At 39.0% G+C, this 16,886-nt stretch overlaps 1 protein-coding gene across 1 annotated transcript in view; it reads left to right on the forward strand.

The window, feature by feature from the left end:
• ROBO1 (roundabout guidance receptor 1) overlaps positions 1-16,886 on the forward strand; it is a 293,397-nt gene that overhangs the window by 247,649 nt on the left and 28,862 nt on the right. The window contains exons 17-19 of the mRNA XM_058800512.1: positions 7,087-7,284; positions 10,658-10,684; positions 13,689-13,731. Of these exons, the coding sequence (XP_058656495.1) occupies positions 7,087-7,284; positions 10,658-10,684; positions 13,689-13,731 (268 nt within the window). The remainder of the gene's footprint in view (positions 1-7,086; positions 7,285-10,657; positions 10,685-13,688; positions 13,732-16,886) is intronic.

Consider the following 16,886-nt stretch of genomic DNA (forward strand, 5'->3'; position numbering starts at 1 on the left):
ACCACTTTAGGGGTGTAATTTGTCTTGACCACATTTTATCATTATGGAAGCAGAAAAAACAAGCATCCTAAAATTAGGCACAAAAAATATCAACTATGTGTGGAAGCTAGTAAATAACGTGAGTACAGGAAAAAAGATGTACACAAATTATGTATAAATTTGACCTTCTAATCTCATTTACACCAAACATTGCTGTCATAAATGTTGACCAGGGACATTGCTCCTGGATGTTTCTGGGGAAAATGCATCTTTGCTATTGGTTAGCTGAAGATTATTTAAAGTAGCTTTAAGTTTAGTCATATGCTGCTTTATAGTATGCCTGGAGCAAAATACCTTATCATTGCAGTGTGTAATTATGAAAGCAAGCTCAGCATGTTGCTTTGGACTTTATGTCCTCTCTGTCTCTGTATCATTAGTAGATCTACCTTCTTATTTCACTTGTTGTATTTAAAAATCTATAATTAAGAGCATGTGAAAACAAGACAGAGCAACTAATATGGAAAATTACTTGCACATTTCCTTAGGTATTAAAAGGAAGGCCGTCTTTAGCTTACTTAAATTAGACAGGTATATGATTCCCAATTACATTGATGGAGATTTTACAATAAAGGTGCACACAGCTTGTATGATATTCCATTAATATGGAATTATAACAGGAAAGCTATGTAGTTATTTGTTGGATTGTTCCTCTCTACAGCCAGCTACCATTCACAGCTTTCTGCAGCCAGTCAAAATCAAACTTATTCTATATGGCTTAGGTTTAGAAAATTCTGAAAATTTTGGAAATTCCTCATAAACAGTCAGGTTTATGAGGATAACCTCAAATCTTCAAGGACTCCATAACCACTTCTTTTTTTACCCTTTTATGTGATGATATGCAAATTCTAAATGAAGGTGAATTTAATAATGAAACTTAATCACTTTGAGGTTTGTGAAGTGGAAAAATAAACTAATCAGACTGTCAGGGTAAGGTTTTTGCCCACTTCTGGGTTCCTGGCCTTTATTGTTACTATGTTAGAAAACAAGAAGAGATCCCACACCTTGAGAGGTGTTCAGTGTGCAAGTCTGGTAGAATACACATATTTCCCCATGATTGGAGTTTGCTTTCACTGCTTACCTCTAATTAAGTAGCATGGCCAAATCTAGATGTATTTTAGTAAATCCCGTAATTTGGTTGTTACATGGCAAAGATGTGGAGACAGGACTCTTGTGGAGATCCATGCCACAAGAAAGAGAACAATGAAATATCTAGATGGTGCCACAACCGTTGCAGCAGCTGCAGGAGGCTGCTGAAAATTAGTGCTTAAATTCAAGTGTTAGCACTCTTTGATAGCACAGATCAACCTAAATCATCCAGGTAGAAGTGTGGCTGCAGATTATTCAACTCTGCCCTGTGATGCAAATTCTCCTCCAGCCCCCTCAAGGAATTGGATTTCTACTTCTTAGAAGTGCTCCCAGCGTGGGGGTGGAACAGAGATTTTTGGGTAGTTTTCTGAAGAAAGAAAATTAATTTGTTGATGTCATCAGTTGGCACTTTTCACCAGCAATAAATTACACTATTACAGAGAGAGGGAAGAGAGGCCAGGGAGGGGGAGGAAAGAGGACTAAGATGCTCTTTGTAGAAGGTTTGAAACAGTCCTGACATGCTGTATGTATGTGCTCTAAGAACTGTGTGACAGCTTCCAGTTACTATATTTCTGCCCTGCTCCCAACTATTCCTTTCCTGATACCTGAATTAGTGCAATTCTTCATTAGAAAAAAATATATATATATATATAAATAGGAATTCCATGTGTGAAAACAGAATCTACAGTGTGATTCTGAGGTTCACTTTTTAAATAAGAAGTTGTCATTAAATAACAACTTCTAAATAATAACTTAAAATCTATCTCCTTATAATACAAAAACACGAGAGCGGGCCGTGGCTGGGTCTCCTCTTTGAGCCTGTGTGGGATGCTCCCAGGTTGGTGACTCAGGGACACGCCTGGGCAGAGCCTCAGCGGGGTGTGTGACAGGAGGAAGTGTCACCTTTCCAGGGCATTCTTCCAGGAGGAGAGGGGAGCACAGGAGGAGCTGGATTCCCCGGGAGCTGGGGCGTGCAGCGCGGTCCCACGCGCCAGCTGAGCTGTGACAAAGGACCTTGTGCACACACTTAACCTGTTACAAGACAGGTACAAATTGTAATCTCCAAGCTCTTTCATTTTCCACGTCCCTGCTGACATGAAGCAGCTCACTGAGCTGTGCTACCCCAGACTTCCCGTGCCACCAGGGACAAGGCAACGAAATAACTTGCTTGTTATTCATAAAATCGTGAGATCCAATGAAAAATTATGTGTCTCCTTAAAACACCCTGCATGAAGCTTCTGAATTTTCCTCTTGGCTTTTGAATGAATTTTCCTCTTGGCTTTTGAATGACCTTTCCTCTTGGCTTTTGAATTTTCCTCTTGGCTCCTCTTTTACTGCTTTCCGTGGAATTCCAAGGACTGAAAACAAATATTTGTTTGTTTGTTTGTTTTAAAAGAAAAGATATTTTACATAAAGAAAGACTGCAAAAGTTTTGGTGTTAAGGAAAAAAAAATCCATGAGACCTAGCCACAGCTCACTATATTATGCCTGTAACAATGTGCTGTGGAGAAACAAAATCACAGAATTTCAATGGAACCTTTTATTTCCTTCTTAAAACACCCTGCATGAAGCTTCTGAATTTGCATCTTGGTTTTGAATGAGCTTTTAGTGCTTTCTGTGGAATTCCATGGACTTAAAAGAATGTTTGTTTATTTTTTTAAAAAGAAAAGATATTTTACATAAAGAAAGACTGCAAAAGTTTTGGTGTTAAGGAAAAAAACATCCATGAGATCTAGCCACAGCTCTCTATACTATGCCTGTAACAACGTGCTGTGGAGAAACAGAATCGCAGAATTTTGATAGAACCTTTTATTTCCTTGTCACAACATGTAACTTAAAGACATTGTTTACAAAAGTGCTCTGTACAGAGAGATGAGAATTAGCAAAAAATGTTTTGCTGATCTGTAGCCTAGCTTTTGTAGAGTGATGGGATACTGCCTGTGGTAGCTTGGCAGCATTACCTATGCTTGTTGACAGGTAAGGAGTAACATTGGAACATGTGATGTATTTGTTTTTGGTACCAGCTCTGAGAAGCCCCACAACTGCAGTTAATGTTACTCTTAAACACATAATTTGTGTGAATATATGGTGTGCAGTTGTTTATTAAGAACTGTCTGCACAATTACTGTAAATAGTGAGTGTATTATTCAACCAGAGGATGTCTCAAGTGTACAAAACACAAGAAAGTCTCATTGAATCTTTATTTTTCTAACTGCTACATTTAGGAGACGTGATTTGTGAACTAGCTAGCATGCCTTCAGGTTATTATTCTGTCAGCCCTAAAGGTACTTTGAGTGTGATAGTTGTGAGGGGCTTTTTGTTGATATTTTTGTTTGTCGCCTGCAAACAACTTAAGAAAGTAATCTTTATTTATACCCTTCACAGCAAACCCTTTCAAATCAGGCTGGTGCTGTCACCTCAGGCTGTATGTTGTAAGACTGAAGTGTACAATTGATATTTTATCAGTTTGGGAAACATAAATCTAGAAAGGGGACAAAATAGCATATTCTTACCTTGGTAATATTTCATCAAATAATTTTCATATTGCATCATGAACATGCATTTGAGGTAACACTCAAACAATATGTTACAGGTTTTAGATGTTTTACATGTTTTTAACTGCCAGAATGAACCATGTCACCACCATTTATATATTCCTACTCAGTGTTTGTACATTTTGTATGCTGAATGAGGCATACATATGGAACAATACCATTCCATAGGTTATACGTGCACAAGGCAAAGTTAAGTTATTTGCACAACTTTGAACTTGTCTTTTTTGAATCTTTGGCATTCCAGTAATAAATGAATATTAATCTTTTATTTATCATTTAGCAACTTAAATCTTACTTTTCACATTATTATTATTTATATCAATATTTAACACTAGAGGATTAGAGGTTCCAGTTCTTCTCTACGTAAATTCTAATTACTTTCCATTGAAGTTTGAAACTTGGAGCTTCAAGACATTCAAATCAAGCAGCTTGTGAGCAATAGCCACAGCAGCATTATCTGTGATTAAAAAGCAAGCTCTTATCTTGGGCTAGAAGAAGGGATGAGTCACTGTGATAATATGCTGGTTTCAGGGAGCTGTGGGAGCAGCCTGCTCCAACAACTCTGAGGCATTTCCAAGTCCATTAAATGCTGGGGCTGCTGCTCTGGCAGTGGGATGCACTTTGCCATAGAATGTTTATGTTCCCTTCTTGTTTTGGCACAACTCCCTGAAGAGTGCAAGCAGGAACAGGAATGTTCATTATGAACCATTTATATATCAGTCAAAGTTCCAGAAATTTCCTTGGATTAAGAAAAACTAGGGCTTTTTTTTTTTTTAGTTCAAGAGTTATTTCCAAGACTGATCATTCAGGATCTCACAGGGCTGTTAAACAGAGGGAAGATGCCCTTCTCAAAAAAAGGCTTCCAAGATAATGTTCCTGTAAGAGTTTAGTGGTGAGGAGGTCACTAAATTTCATTCTCTTTATATTTAGCTAATTTTGAATTACAAGAGGAGTAGGATGTAGTCAAATGTGACCTCTTGAAATGCCTTCCATCTCCTCTTAGGCTGTTTATTTGACTGTATGTGAACATAGATGCATTTTCTCTTTCCCATATGCATAGGTATATACCAGCTTATGTAGTGGCTCTAACAGTCCACCTATATTCAGTGTGCCAAATGCCTAATTTCTTAAAAGAAAGTTCATTGTTATGCTGTTCTTGCAAGTAAAATAATAGCATGAAATTAATGTTAACTTAAAATTAGGATAATAAAAATTCTTCAGGATTTTATAATATTCAGACACACATTGACTGAGCAATGCAGACTGTGTATAAAAGTGCTGTGTTTCTATATGACTGAATTGTTGACATGTTTAGAAAACATTCTTACTTGGTTTTTGAGCTTGTGATTATTTTTTTCTCCTGGATTTATTGTTTTAAAACACCTATTTTAAGAATTAGATGAAAAAATATATATCACTCTTATTTATTCAGAACCAGAGGCTCTCCATAAATGTTTTATTCTGTTCCATTAAGTTGTATAAGGGACTGTAGCTGTTTAAAACCACAGAAATCACTCCTTTTGAAAAGGAGACTGACGGTACAAGTTTTCATATCTTAATATGGCCTCAGCTGCAGAGAGACAAAAGATGAGATGACAGCTTTAATTCATTGGTCACAGTGTACTTTATACTTCTAAGCCCATCTGGCCACTTGTGTGGAACTTCTCTTGGCTGTCTCCATAAAATCTGAAGCAACCCATCTTAACCTTGCACAAATAGGCGTGAAATCCATAAACCTAGCAGACACAAAGAGTGTATTAGTAAGAAAAGAATGAGTCTGCCTGGTGAACTTTTAGGCTAGGCAGTGCACTTAGGATCATAGAAGATAAAGGGAGCTGGAAAATGAAATAAAATTTCCAATAAGGTAGCAGTCAAGGGTGGGGGTGATTTCTGAGAAAAATAGATATTTGACTTCAAGGTTGCAGAAACTGGAATCTGGAACCCTTCACTGGGAAAAGCTGTTACTAATTTAACCTTTTCCTTTCAAAAAGGTATCCTTTTCCAGAGGAAATAATTTGTTGTGATTCCATCTCTTGTTTGTATTGCAGCTTATTATATTCTATGTGGGCTTATTTTGGCATAATGCAAGTTGTCATCATAAAAAAATTCTATTCACTGCTTAGTTCACAGGGAAAAGATACTGGTTTTAAGCAAATAGGTTTTTATTTCTTACATAGTTCATATTAATAGAATTAATATGCATCTTTCTCCTTAAAACACCAATCTCTCATTCTGAATTTGATGTCCCTACCAATAGTATAAAGCACCTATCTCTTAGATTTATACAGGAGTAAAAGTGGGTATTTCAGAGGCCGAGCTGTGGAATGTGTAAAGCAATATCCGCTCTGAGTAAAGGCTTTGAGTTCTTGCCCATGCCCTGTGCAGTAATGAAATTTCCAGTGAGCACTCACTGTGGTGGTAAAGCATCAGGAAGGCAGAATTTTGGCTTTGAGTCCCTTCACTTCAGTCAGAAAGCTTGGTCACTAACTGGGTCTTCTTACTGCTGTTCCCAGAAAGTTGCTGCAAAAGTTCAGTGTAGAAAGTAAAAACCAGAAAAAACCATTTCTGAAAGGTGCTGTGTTTATGAAAAAAATAATTAATACTCTGTGGAAAAATGCATGTTCTTTATTTTGATGTGGGGTATTTAAGGCTAAACTGGTTTTGAAAAGCATTGCTTGTTCATTACCAATGAAACTCCTTGGCTGTTTTTAGCAATTCATAAATAATTTTTTAGTTATCCTTTAGCTTTTTTATCCATATTTAAGGGGGCAGGATTGGTTATTTTGTAGTTTTACTTTTCTACATACGTTTAAATATTCAATCTTTTTCTAATTGAGGTCAAAGTGAGAGACTGCAAGCAGTGCATTAGACTGTGTAATACAAGATTTAGGTAATCTATCAAGAACTGCTAGATTAAAATATCTTCCTCAATACCAACTTCATATGAATGTAGTTTAAATTTGTAACTGATTTTCAGTTCTGAGAGTGGATGTCTGGGGAGCTGACTTCGACCCATTCACATTCCTAGTCGTGTTTTTCTCACTTGGTGTGTTTTTTGCTGATTTTCTGAATAATTTTCTGAAGCTGATGTTGCTTTTTTTAAAATGAAAGAAAAGTAAAAAATAGTAGATCACAGGTTTGTTATTTAGGAGCCTTTCTATTTGTATACCTGGTAGCCTGATTTTAGCAGCTTTTGTAAGCAAACAAAAGTCAGTGATACTGGAGGTACCTGTCTTGTACAGAAAACATACCACTTTTGTCTAGACCTGTAGAAGTGAGATTTTGAAGAGCAATCTTAAGGATTTTACCTTGAGAAACTGGACTGCAATGATGTCAGCTCTTTTCATGCTCCCTCTTATAGCTGTTCATTCAAATTAATTGGCTGTTACGGGTGTCTCTGTTTCAGATTCTCATGGAAACCCCGTGTCTTCAGAAGATCAAGTCAGTTTGGCCCAGCAGATTTCTGATGTAGTAAAGCAGCCTGCCTTTATTGCTGGAATTGGTGCAGCCTGTTGGATTATCCTCATGGTGTTCAGCATCTGGTTGTATCGCCACAGGAAGAAGAGGAATGGACTCACGAGTACCTACGCTGGTATCAGAAAAGGTGCCCTATTATCTGTTTCAGTCTGAAATAGGATAGCAAACAAGCTGCTGAATGCCTGTTTGCTGCCTATTTATTTTGTCATCAGTCTCTTGTTCTTCTTAGGCTCAAATAAGGAATTGCCAGCTTGCTTCAGTGCGTTCATGAAGTGTGGGTCAGGAGCCTGTGCAGAGAAAATATTTACATAATGTGCTAAGTCTGGCTTTAGAGCATAAGTCTTGCGCTGAATACCAGGAGTAGCTTTCTATAAAGATACTCCTACAAATGAGAAAGTTAAAGATGGGCTTCCAATGTGCCCTTGCTTTCTGACACTGTATCATCTGAAGAGGAGCCATCTGGCGTGGGTGGCAGCTCCTGTCCCCCCATCCAGTGCTTTGCCTGCTGCTGGGAGTGCTAACAGTGGTGTCCATTGCAGTAACACTTTGGGTGTGGGTACTTGAATTTCTCCTCTTCTGGGGGAAGTGTGGCTGTTTGCAAAAGCACAGCAGTCAATCTGCTTTCCAAGACTCTTTTCATAAATGTTGTTTTCAGACCCTTGGCTGGGACTGGGTTCTGGGGCTATCCCATCCTGCATCTGTGTTTAGTTAGAATGGCAGCAGTGGGGCTAACTTAAAGTACTTCTCATTTCCATGTTGTTTCATGTTATTGATACTTCTTATATATCACATTGTCAGTGGTAAAGCAGTGCTTTTCAATATACTCTCTGAAAAAACTAAAATCTCTACCTGGAAGATCTTCTGGAATAAAAACTTGACTCCTCCAGATCAAATAATTTCCAGGTTAAGCCTGGAAATTAAAGCTAAATTCAATGAGCTACAGTTCATTACATCTCAAAGCAGTACCTCATAGGTAATTGCTGAGTGAGAACCATAAATTTTGGAATGAATCAGAAAATGAGAGATCCTACTTTTGAAGAACTAGATGGGGTTATATTTGACATTTAGCAATCAGAACACAGGCCAAGGTTTAAAATGTGAACTCATCTTTGTGTATGAAAGGTGTCATGAGATTAGATTCTTTAGACCCCAAGAATGAATGTGTTATGGGCAGGACAGGCAAATCAAACACAAATGGTTTCAAACAGCAGCAATATGTTGCTGTGTAAAAGAAGCAGTGTTAAAAATACCAAATGAGTGAGTGGAAACATGGAAGTATGTCTGGAGTGTTGCAGAGCTGAGATGCCCTCGGTGCTATTGAAGAACCAGCGCTCGCTGTGGGCTCTAGGCACAGTGGCTGTAGTGGAGCTGCAGCCAAGGGAATTGGGAAGGAATTGCACCCTTGGCTGTGTTCCGCTGGGATTTAGGGCAGGACAGCCCCCACGTAGTGCTGCACTGGCCTGTGCTGTTTTGTTTTACTAATAGCATGCTGCCACACTGCCTTTCTACAGCTCTATCACACTAACATCACTGTGCTTTCACCAGTACCTATGATTAAGCAAAAGGCATACAATTTGTCCTTAAAAATGCTTACTTCAGTGACATCAGCTATTGTTCAAAACAGCTGTGTTTTTCAATATCTGTAAAAATATCTTTTGTGTAATCTTGGGGGAGTTTAAATGAAAGTGTACAGTAAAGTAGGGTATGTATCTCTGGGATCAAGTATTCTTCAAAGACCAAACCTATCTTTAGTGAAATATGAATTGCAAAGTAGTTTGCCACTCTGCAGTTCATCAAGTCATCACTGCAAGCCCAAACTTTCTTCAGTCTTGTATTTATTTATTTTTATATTTAGCTTCAGGCCTGTCATCTGTTAAAATACTTCACTACTCCCACACATGCATGCTGTACTAGCAGTCTTACACACTCGGAAGAGTTTATTAATAGAAGCTCTAAGAATTAAGTCATTCTTTCATGTGGTAGAAATCAGATTTCTTTCAGTTGAACCTCCTCAGTTCCTTAAGAAACAAAACTAGGTTTAGTACTTAGCTCACAGAAGAGTAATGAGACAGTATTTTAAGATTATTTTTCATGTCCCTATGATTGCAAATTATTTTGAGGTTCTGATTCTCTTTGGAATCAAGCTCAGGTTTAAATGCCCATTCTATTTTAATGAAAGCTTGTTACTATGGTTCTATAGTTTGAATGTAACTAAATTAAACTTAACTATGGGAAAAGGCCCAGCTCAAAGAAATATATGGTATTCCCAAGATAAAAAAGCTTTGCTACAAATGGAACCTAAAATGTCCAAATACTCCATTTTTCTTTTCTTTTTCTTAGTATCATATCCCTGGAAATAAATTGGCCTGGTAAAAAGGGGGTAATATGGTGTATCTTAAATTACAACTACAAGACACACTGCACTCCCCAAAAACGTTAGAATTCTTAAAAAAAAAAGAGATGAAGAAGTTGTTCTCTTAGCCAGAACCTTTTATTTCTGTTCTGGCTTTGCTGATCACCTTCTGTCTCCAGGCTGTTTTTAGTGAATATTTGATTGTTTCTGTTACCTTTCACTGTGATTAGATCAGAAAGGGCAATGTTAGCCTTGTTCTGCCATCAGTGAGAGGAAAACGATACTGTCTTGTCAACAGGAGGGGGAGCATGTGCTAATAGGAAGAGCAGATGCTGCTGCTCTGTATTTGGATTAGAGACCCTATTGATCCAAAGAGGATTTATAGTAGCTGTGAGAGAGAAGATTGTCAAGCAGTGTCATTGTTCTGTTTTTAACCTTTCCCTCTTAAAGCCAAGGGTTGGAAGGTAGAAAGGTGTTACACCTAGGGAGGTTTTTCTTTTTTTTGTTGATTATTTAAAAAAGAAAGATAATTACTCTGTATAACAGTCTCATCTCTGAAAACAAAAATTAATTGCTGCAGTAGATTTAATGTCTTCATTGCAGCGAGAGTTGGTGCCATTCTTGATTCAGAGGCAGTAAAACAGCAGTTCTCTTTGTTTCTTTTTATGATTATTATTTCCTTACTGAATACTTAAGCGTGCCTATTAGTTCAGTGTAATGAGCATTTACTTAGTGAACTGCAGATAAGATTCAATAGGACCTTGATAAGGCTTTGTTAAGGAATTTGTCATTCTGCATTCTAGAATGATTAACAGTGTGGCGGTTTTGTTTGTGCTAGGATCTTCAGAAAAAAACTTAAAATACCAAATTGAGAAGGATTTGAAAGGCTAAAAACCACAGGAGCACAATAGAATACCAAGCTTTTTGCTTTTTTTGCCTTTATTTTTCCTGAATAGTACCTGTAGAGACAATCTTCTTTCTGAATTGCAGTTTCAGTTTTATTTTTATATCAATGTGATTGAAGTAGTGGGTTAGTTATATTTATTTGTTTTATGTTCAGCTGTCTGCTAGATTTATACTAATGTGGTATGTTTCCCTTTCTCTCTTCAGCTTAATAACCAGTTTGTATTTTGTTTTGATTTTTCAGTCCCGTCTTTTACCTTCACACCAACAGGTATATATTTGCACTTTTCCGCCCTTCTTTGTTACTTAAGCATGTGTTTGTGGTACTATTTCTCTTTCTCTGACATAACCAACCAGCCCAGCTGTTTCTGAAGCGGTTTTTTTTAAGCAATGTCATTAATGACAGGTATCATTATTTGTTCTCTGAGTAGTGTGCATTTGCTTTGTGGCTGACAATATTTTCTATTTGTGTGTACCATTTCAAAGCACACCATTCCATGCCAGCATGCCATTTTGTAGCATGATCCTGTCAGTTTGTACAGCCTGGGCTCTTTTCCTGCAAATTCCAAGGGAGTAGTGTGGCCTCCCACATCTAGACATGCAAAAGGTGCTTCTGTTGGAGGATGAATGACTTAGCACAGCCCAGATGCTGACTTGAAAGAGATTCAGTGAGATTATAGCCGGTGAAATATTTGTTCCTTTTCCTTTCTCTGAATCTGCACTAATCCAGTGGCCTCAGAGTTGTCTGCTTTGGAAGATACAGAAAATCAAAGTGTTACACCAGTTAGATGTCTTTGCTTGCTGCCTTAAATTGTGTTTTGCTATGAAATTTTAAAATCATGATCCTATTCAGCTTAAAAAGAAGTGAATTTCAAATTCTGTGTGAGTTTAAAACCACTTTCGGTTTCGTTTTTGTTTAGAAATGTGTAAAATACATCATCTCATCCATAGCCCACCAAAGCCCATGAGAGCCTTTCCATCCCCTAGAGCTGACCTTCAGTGGGTCCTACAGCCTTTCCAGCCTGTAGAGCTGACCTTCAGTGGGTCCTACAGCCTTTCCATCCCGTAGAGCTGACCTTCAGTGGGTCCTACAGCCTTTCCAGCCCGTAGAGCTGACCTTCAGTGGGTCCTACAGCCTTTCCATCCCGTAGAGCTGACCTTCAGTGGGTCCTACAGCCTTTCCAGCCTGTAGAGCTGACCTTCAGTGGGTCCTACAGCCTTTCCAGCCCGTAGAGCTGACCTTCAGTGGGTCCTACAGCCTTTCCAGCCCGTAGAGCTGACCTTCAGTGGGTCCTACAGCCTTTCCAGCCCGTAGAGCTGACCTTCAGTGGGTCCTACAGCCTTTCCATCCCGTAGAGCTGACCTTCAGTGGGTCCTACAGTCTGGCAGCTGAGCAGCTCCTCCTCTGCATTAGATAAAGCCCAGCACATTCTGTACCCATCAGTGCTCTGCTTTTCTTTTAGCCCGAGTGAACAGCCAGTTTTTTTTTCTTCCTCCTTTGTTTGAAATCCTCCATTTTCACAAGAGACCTGTGAGATTTGCAGGACATGTATATCCAGGCAGGGTAAAACCCACCCAGCCTGGCTCTGGGAAGTTTCCCAGGGAATGCTAGCTCCTAATCAGCACTGTTACCTCCTTCAGGCTGGACCACAGAGGAAGCCAGCCCTGTGTGCCCGCTCTCATCCCCCAGAGCAGGCTGAGCTGAGCTGGGTCAGCCTCACCCACGTGCTGTTCATCACACTGGAGGCTGCCTGCTCTCACAAGCCAGCCTCTCATGTTCAGTGCAGTTGTTTCCTGTTCAGCATGAGCCAGAGTGGCCCTCAGTGTTTCTGCAGGCCTTTGAGTGCCTCAGTGGAGAATAATTCAAACTCTTTATTATTTTGCTGTTACTTTAATTGGCTAAACAGAGGGCTTCTGTTGTAATCTCCGTCGTAGCACGCCACTGAAATTCTGCAGAGTTTGGGAGCTGACATCTATTCTCGCCAATGGATTCTTAACATTAAAAGAAAATATCAGGGTTTCTTAAGATGCATCAGAGCTGGAAAATAAATAGCCTTGAGATTTTTAAAGAAGAAATTGGGAAAAACATAAAGCATGTAAAACACTTAAAAAAATCCTTGTTTTTCAATCCAGAATCTCAGTCATGCTTTGACTTTAAATTGAACCTGGCTCCCCTCTTTAGCATTACCTACAGTAAAAGACTTACCTGTAGGAATGCATCCTACATTTTAATCCTGTTATTGTAATCACTGCCAGCATTTATCTCTCTCTTGCAGACTCCCAGTTTGGAGTTCTTCTAAAGAGCAGAATTTGGCTGCTTGTTTTCAGCACATTCCTAGCTGGAAAGTGTAGAATCCATCAGCATATGCAAGGAGGCAGTCTCCTTAACCCTTTGCCAAATCCAATGTAAACCTACAAAATTTATAGCACTGTTTCTGCTTGGGTATTTGCATCCTAAAAACTAATTTCTAAAACATCTTGCTTCCTGTGAAGGATATGCAATGCACACCAACAAATAAATGCACGTGGACATCCACTTTGTTCATGGAGAATACTTTTGAAATGCCAGAAAAACAGTTCCTTTTAATTTAGAAAGTGTTCTTTCTGCCACATTGTTTTTTAACCCAGATTTATATATTAGATTTTTAAAATTATTTAGTATAATTTATAAATCCAGTTGTAAAATGTTACAAAATGTGCAGCTTCTGTGGACTCCTAGAGTGTGCTTGTTCCCTGAGTGTATTGCAGTAGCATTCAGAAAGAGCATTTGTTTTTGCAGTAGCTCCAGCTGCAGTGAGCCATTATTTACATTGGAAGTAAGGTCTGTTATAGAATCATGATACCTCTTTAATCTTGCCAAAATAATAAGGTAGAGCAAAGCTTTAACATCCATCCATTCATGAAATAAATATATGACCTAAATTCTTCCATAGAGCAACTCCACTGAAGTCAGCAGAGTTATGTTAAGAATAAGTTCAACCTGATGTATGGCTTCCTGCTTTCTTAAGCAATACATGTGTGTGTGTGTTCAGAACAGAACTGAAATATAAAACCCTGTTGGGGCTAGGACTAGCAGTTATCAAGCAACACAAGTATTATGTCTAAACTTGGATTTGAAGCAGTAGCTTGCAGAATGAGACTCAGAATTAATGTATAAACAATGAACAATTATTGTCTTAGCTAAAATGAAGCAAAGGTGAAGTAAATACTGTTATTGAAGGAGTCTTGTATGATTTTTAAATTTTTTTCCTTCTTTTTATCTTTAACTATTTCAGTAACATATCAGAGAGGAGGAGAGGCCGTAAGCAGTGGAGGCAGGTAATTATGTGCTTTGTTCTTACAGGTATGAATTGTGTGCAAACAAATTTAAGGATTCCAGGAATTCAATTGTCCTTGTAAGTGATGGCAAAATAATCACTTGCATAGATTTTAGTTCATTATATTACTGTATACATTTTGGCCATATATTTTCTGTCTAGGAGAAGGGTATATGGTTTGAATTTTTGGGTTGACTTCCAAAACATGATTTGAAATATTTTCAGCTTTGTTAACCCGTAAAAACTGCATCTCAAAAAATGAGCAGCAGAGGGAGTGCTTTAACTTCAAAATAAAGACCTGGCTTACCACCTGATTAAGGGAGTAAAAGTAATTAAGTCGTGGCCTTTATGAAGATCAAGAAACATAGCTGCTTCACAAATACTACAGAGAAAGAAAACGTTTATTGGTAAAAACTATTGAAGACATAAATGGCTTATAAGGTAACATATTAGGGAAAAAAAATGTTTCTGTGAATGCAAAACAGTTAAAGCATTGCTTAAAATAGATGGGGCACTAAAGGAGAGGGAAGCAGGTTGTAAATTTGCAACCACCCACTCTGAGAACCAAGTCCATTCCAGATTGAGGATTTAACTAAGGCATGTTCAGTGGGTTTACATTATTACTTAATGAATGGCCATGGAGAAAATAGTAATTTACATTTCCTCTGTAGGGGTAAAATTTTCTTCAGGAGGAAAAAGAATTATTTTAGCAAAAAGGCTGGTCAGAGCAGTGGTGCTTTAGCAGCACACCATTTCTTTTCTAGGTCACATTCAAAGATTTGGCATGATGCTGAAATAATGCTTAAATCTCAGAGACCAGCTAGGCACCAAAGTCCTGTAGCAATTCCTGTTCACAAGTGGCATTTTGTGATTCCTAATTTGCAAGACCATGCAAAAATTTGGTAATTGTGAAGATTAGGCATAGAATAAAGCATTCCCAGTCTACCTGAGTGCTGTGCAGAGGTGAGGTTATTCAGCCTCTGCTGCAGCTGGACCTGGCATATTATGAGGAATTGCAGATATCTGTGCCCAGCACTGTGTGCTGCTGTGCTCTCATGGCCACAGGGGCATGGAGAGAAGCTTCTAGAACAGTCACCATGTGATTTTTGAACGACAAAATCTGTAAATCACTGGGGTGCTGCCCTTACAATAGGAGAGTGAGAAAATAGGAGAGAAGAGGGGTGAACCCTCTCTTTCCCTGAGAGTTGTTCAAAAAGTTACTCAGCTAACATTCTTTGTGTTCTTTGTGCCACTGTGCTTTCTCACTCTTCCCTTAGCACAGGCTAGATGAAGCACTCTCACACAGAGAACAGAAATGAACCCACCAGTGTCTACATAGTGCACAGTAATTTTGGTACTTCTAGAGCATCAACTTCAATTTTACTGTCCTGGTGTTCAACAGCAGAGCCAGAATCTAACAATGTAATTGATTCAAGGTGCAAACATCTGTGCTGGCTTTGTTCATTTGCATATACAGCACTGACAGCCTATGTGATGTAACTTATTTTGTAGAATTTGAAACACAGTTCTGCAATGTAACAAAAAACCCCAAAACATTATTTTTGCATATGAAACCATCTTCTGATATCTAAACCTAAGGTTTTCACTCCCTTACTTAATATTTGTAGTGTTTTGGAAAGGTTTAGAATTTTTGCTGCTATGTGAGCAAGTTAAAGCATTTTTCAGGTTTCAAAATGTCACAGTGATATATTTCAACATAATCCCCACTTGTGTGATGCTGAAAAAACACCCATTTCTGTGGCAATCCCTTTTCTAGACAGGATTTGAGTAATGGTAATTGTGCTGGGCTCACTCCAGCCAGCACCCACACAGCCACTTGGCTCTGTCCACCCCTGCCTCAGATCCTGTCCAGTAATTCAGGGAGTCAAGAAATTTGCTGCTAAGGTTAAAGATCTTTGGGAATTATGATCTCAAACCATCAGCAGGTTACAGATCTGTAATGCAAGCATCTCTTGCCTAAATGTTTCCAATTAGTAGAATTCTTCATGCTTATATACATCACACCACATTTCTTACATGACAGCAGGTGTGAATGCAAAGGGAATTTTAGAAACAAAGGATCTTTAATTCTCTGTGCAACAAACCAGTACACAGAGCTTTAAAGTGCTGAAACATTCTGGGATGCTTTGTCTCCTCTGAATGCCTTGAGGTGTAGGTTCATTGTAAGAGCAGAGTGTAGGGGTGTCCCGTCCCTTGGCTGTTCCAATGGCCTGCAAAGGCTCGGGATGGCCTTGGGGCAGCCCGCGCTCCAAAGGACGAAAGGAGTCTTCAGATTTTTCGGTCTTCAGTGTTGTTTATTAATTTTTATCTACAATATTTTCCCCCGGCCCGACAGAGGTCCGCACAGCAAGCCAGCCATGAGCACACTGACTGTCCTCGGGGCGGTCGCTTATCTTTATACTAAAAACTACGTGTAAGATATTTACCTTTTCTCCCCAATACCTTTCACCCTTATTGACAAGTGCACATCCAGTAAGAACCAATCCCAAAGTGCCACCACCACCACTGAAGATGGAGGCCAAGAAGAAGAAGAAGAAGGACAGGACACGCCCCAATTCCTCCATCTTGTCTGCTAGAACCCCCCTGTACCGAGATTCCAAAACCTGTGTTTCGCACGATAATTAACCTATCCCTTCACCACTTATCCCCGTGTGATCCTCCCATCCTCATACAGTTGTCACGTCCTGTGCAGCATCAAAGTCCAACCACCAGACACTTCTGGCAACGTTCCAGGACCTCCGAGCCCCCCGAGGGCTGTCTCGGTGACTCTGCACATCAGGACTGCTGTGCTGAGTTCCCACATAGGGGAAAAAACAGGGAATTTCAAATCAGCTGGCCTGCTCACAGGCCTACACAGCTGTATATTTATTTCAGAATTTTTCTTCAAAAAATGCTTCTTTACTGAATGCATATTGGCTGGTTTGTAAGCCTGACAGCAAGTCAAGCCTCATCACCTCCTATGTTAAATTGTCAGATGACATATGCAGCACAGAAACATATACACATATATGTATATATCTTTTAAATGTCATTCTAAGTCTATGACTTAAGCCTGCAGCACTGGCAGACTCTATCCCCCACAAATAACTGCATGCAGCTTGTATTTTCAACTTGCAGTTTAAGAGGATTAGCGTA

The sequence above is a fragment of the Ammospiza caudacuta genome, chromosome 2 (genome assembly GCF_027887145.1).
Source record: "Ammospiza caudacuta isolate bAmmCau1 chromosome 2, bAmmCau1.pri, whole genome shotgun sequence".
NCBI lineage: Eukaryota > Metazoa > Chordata > Aves > Passeriformes > Passerellidae > Ammospiza > Ammospiza caudacuta.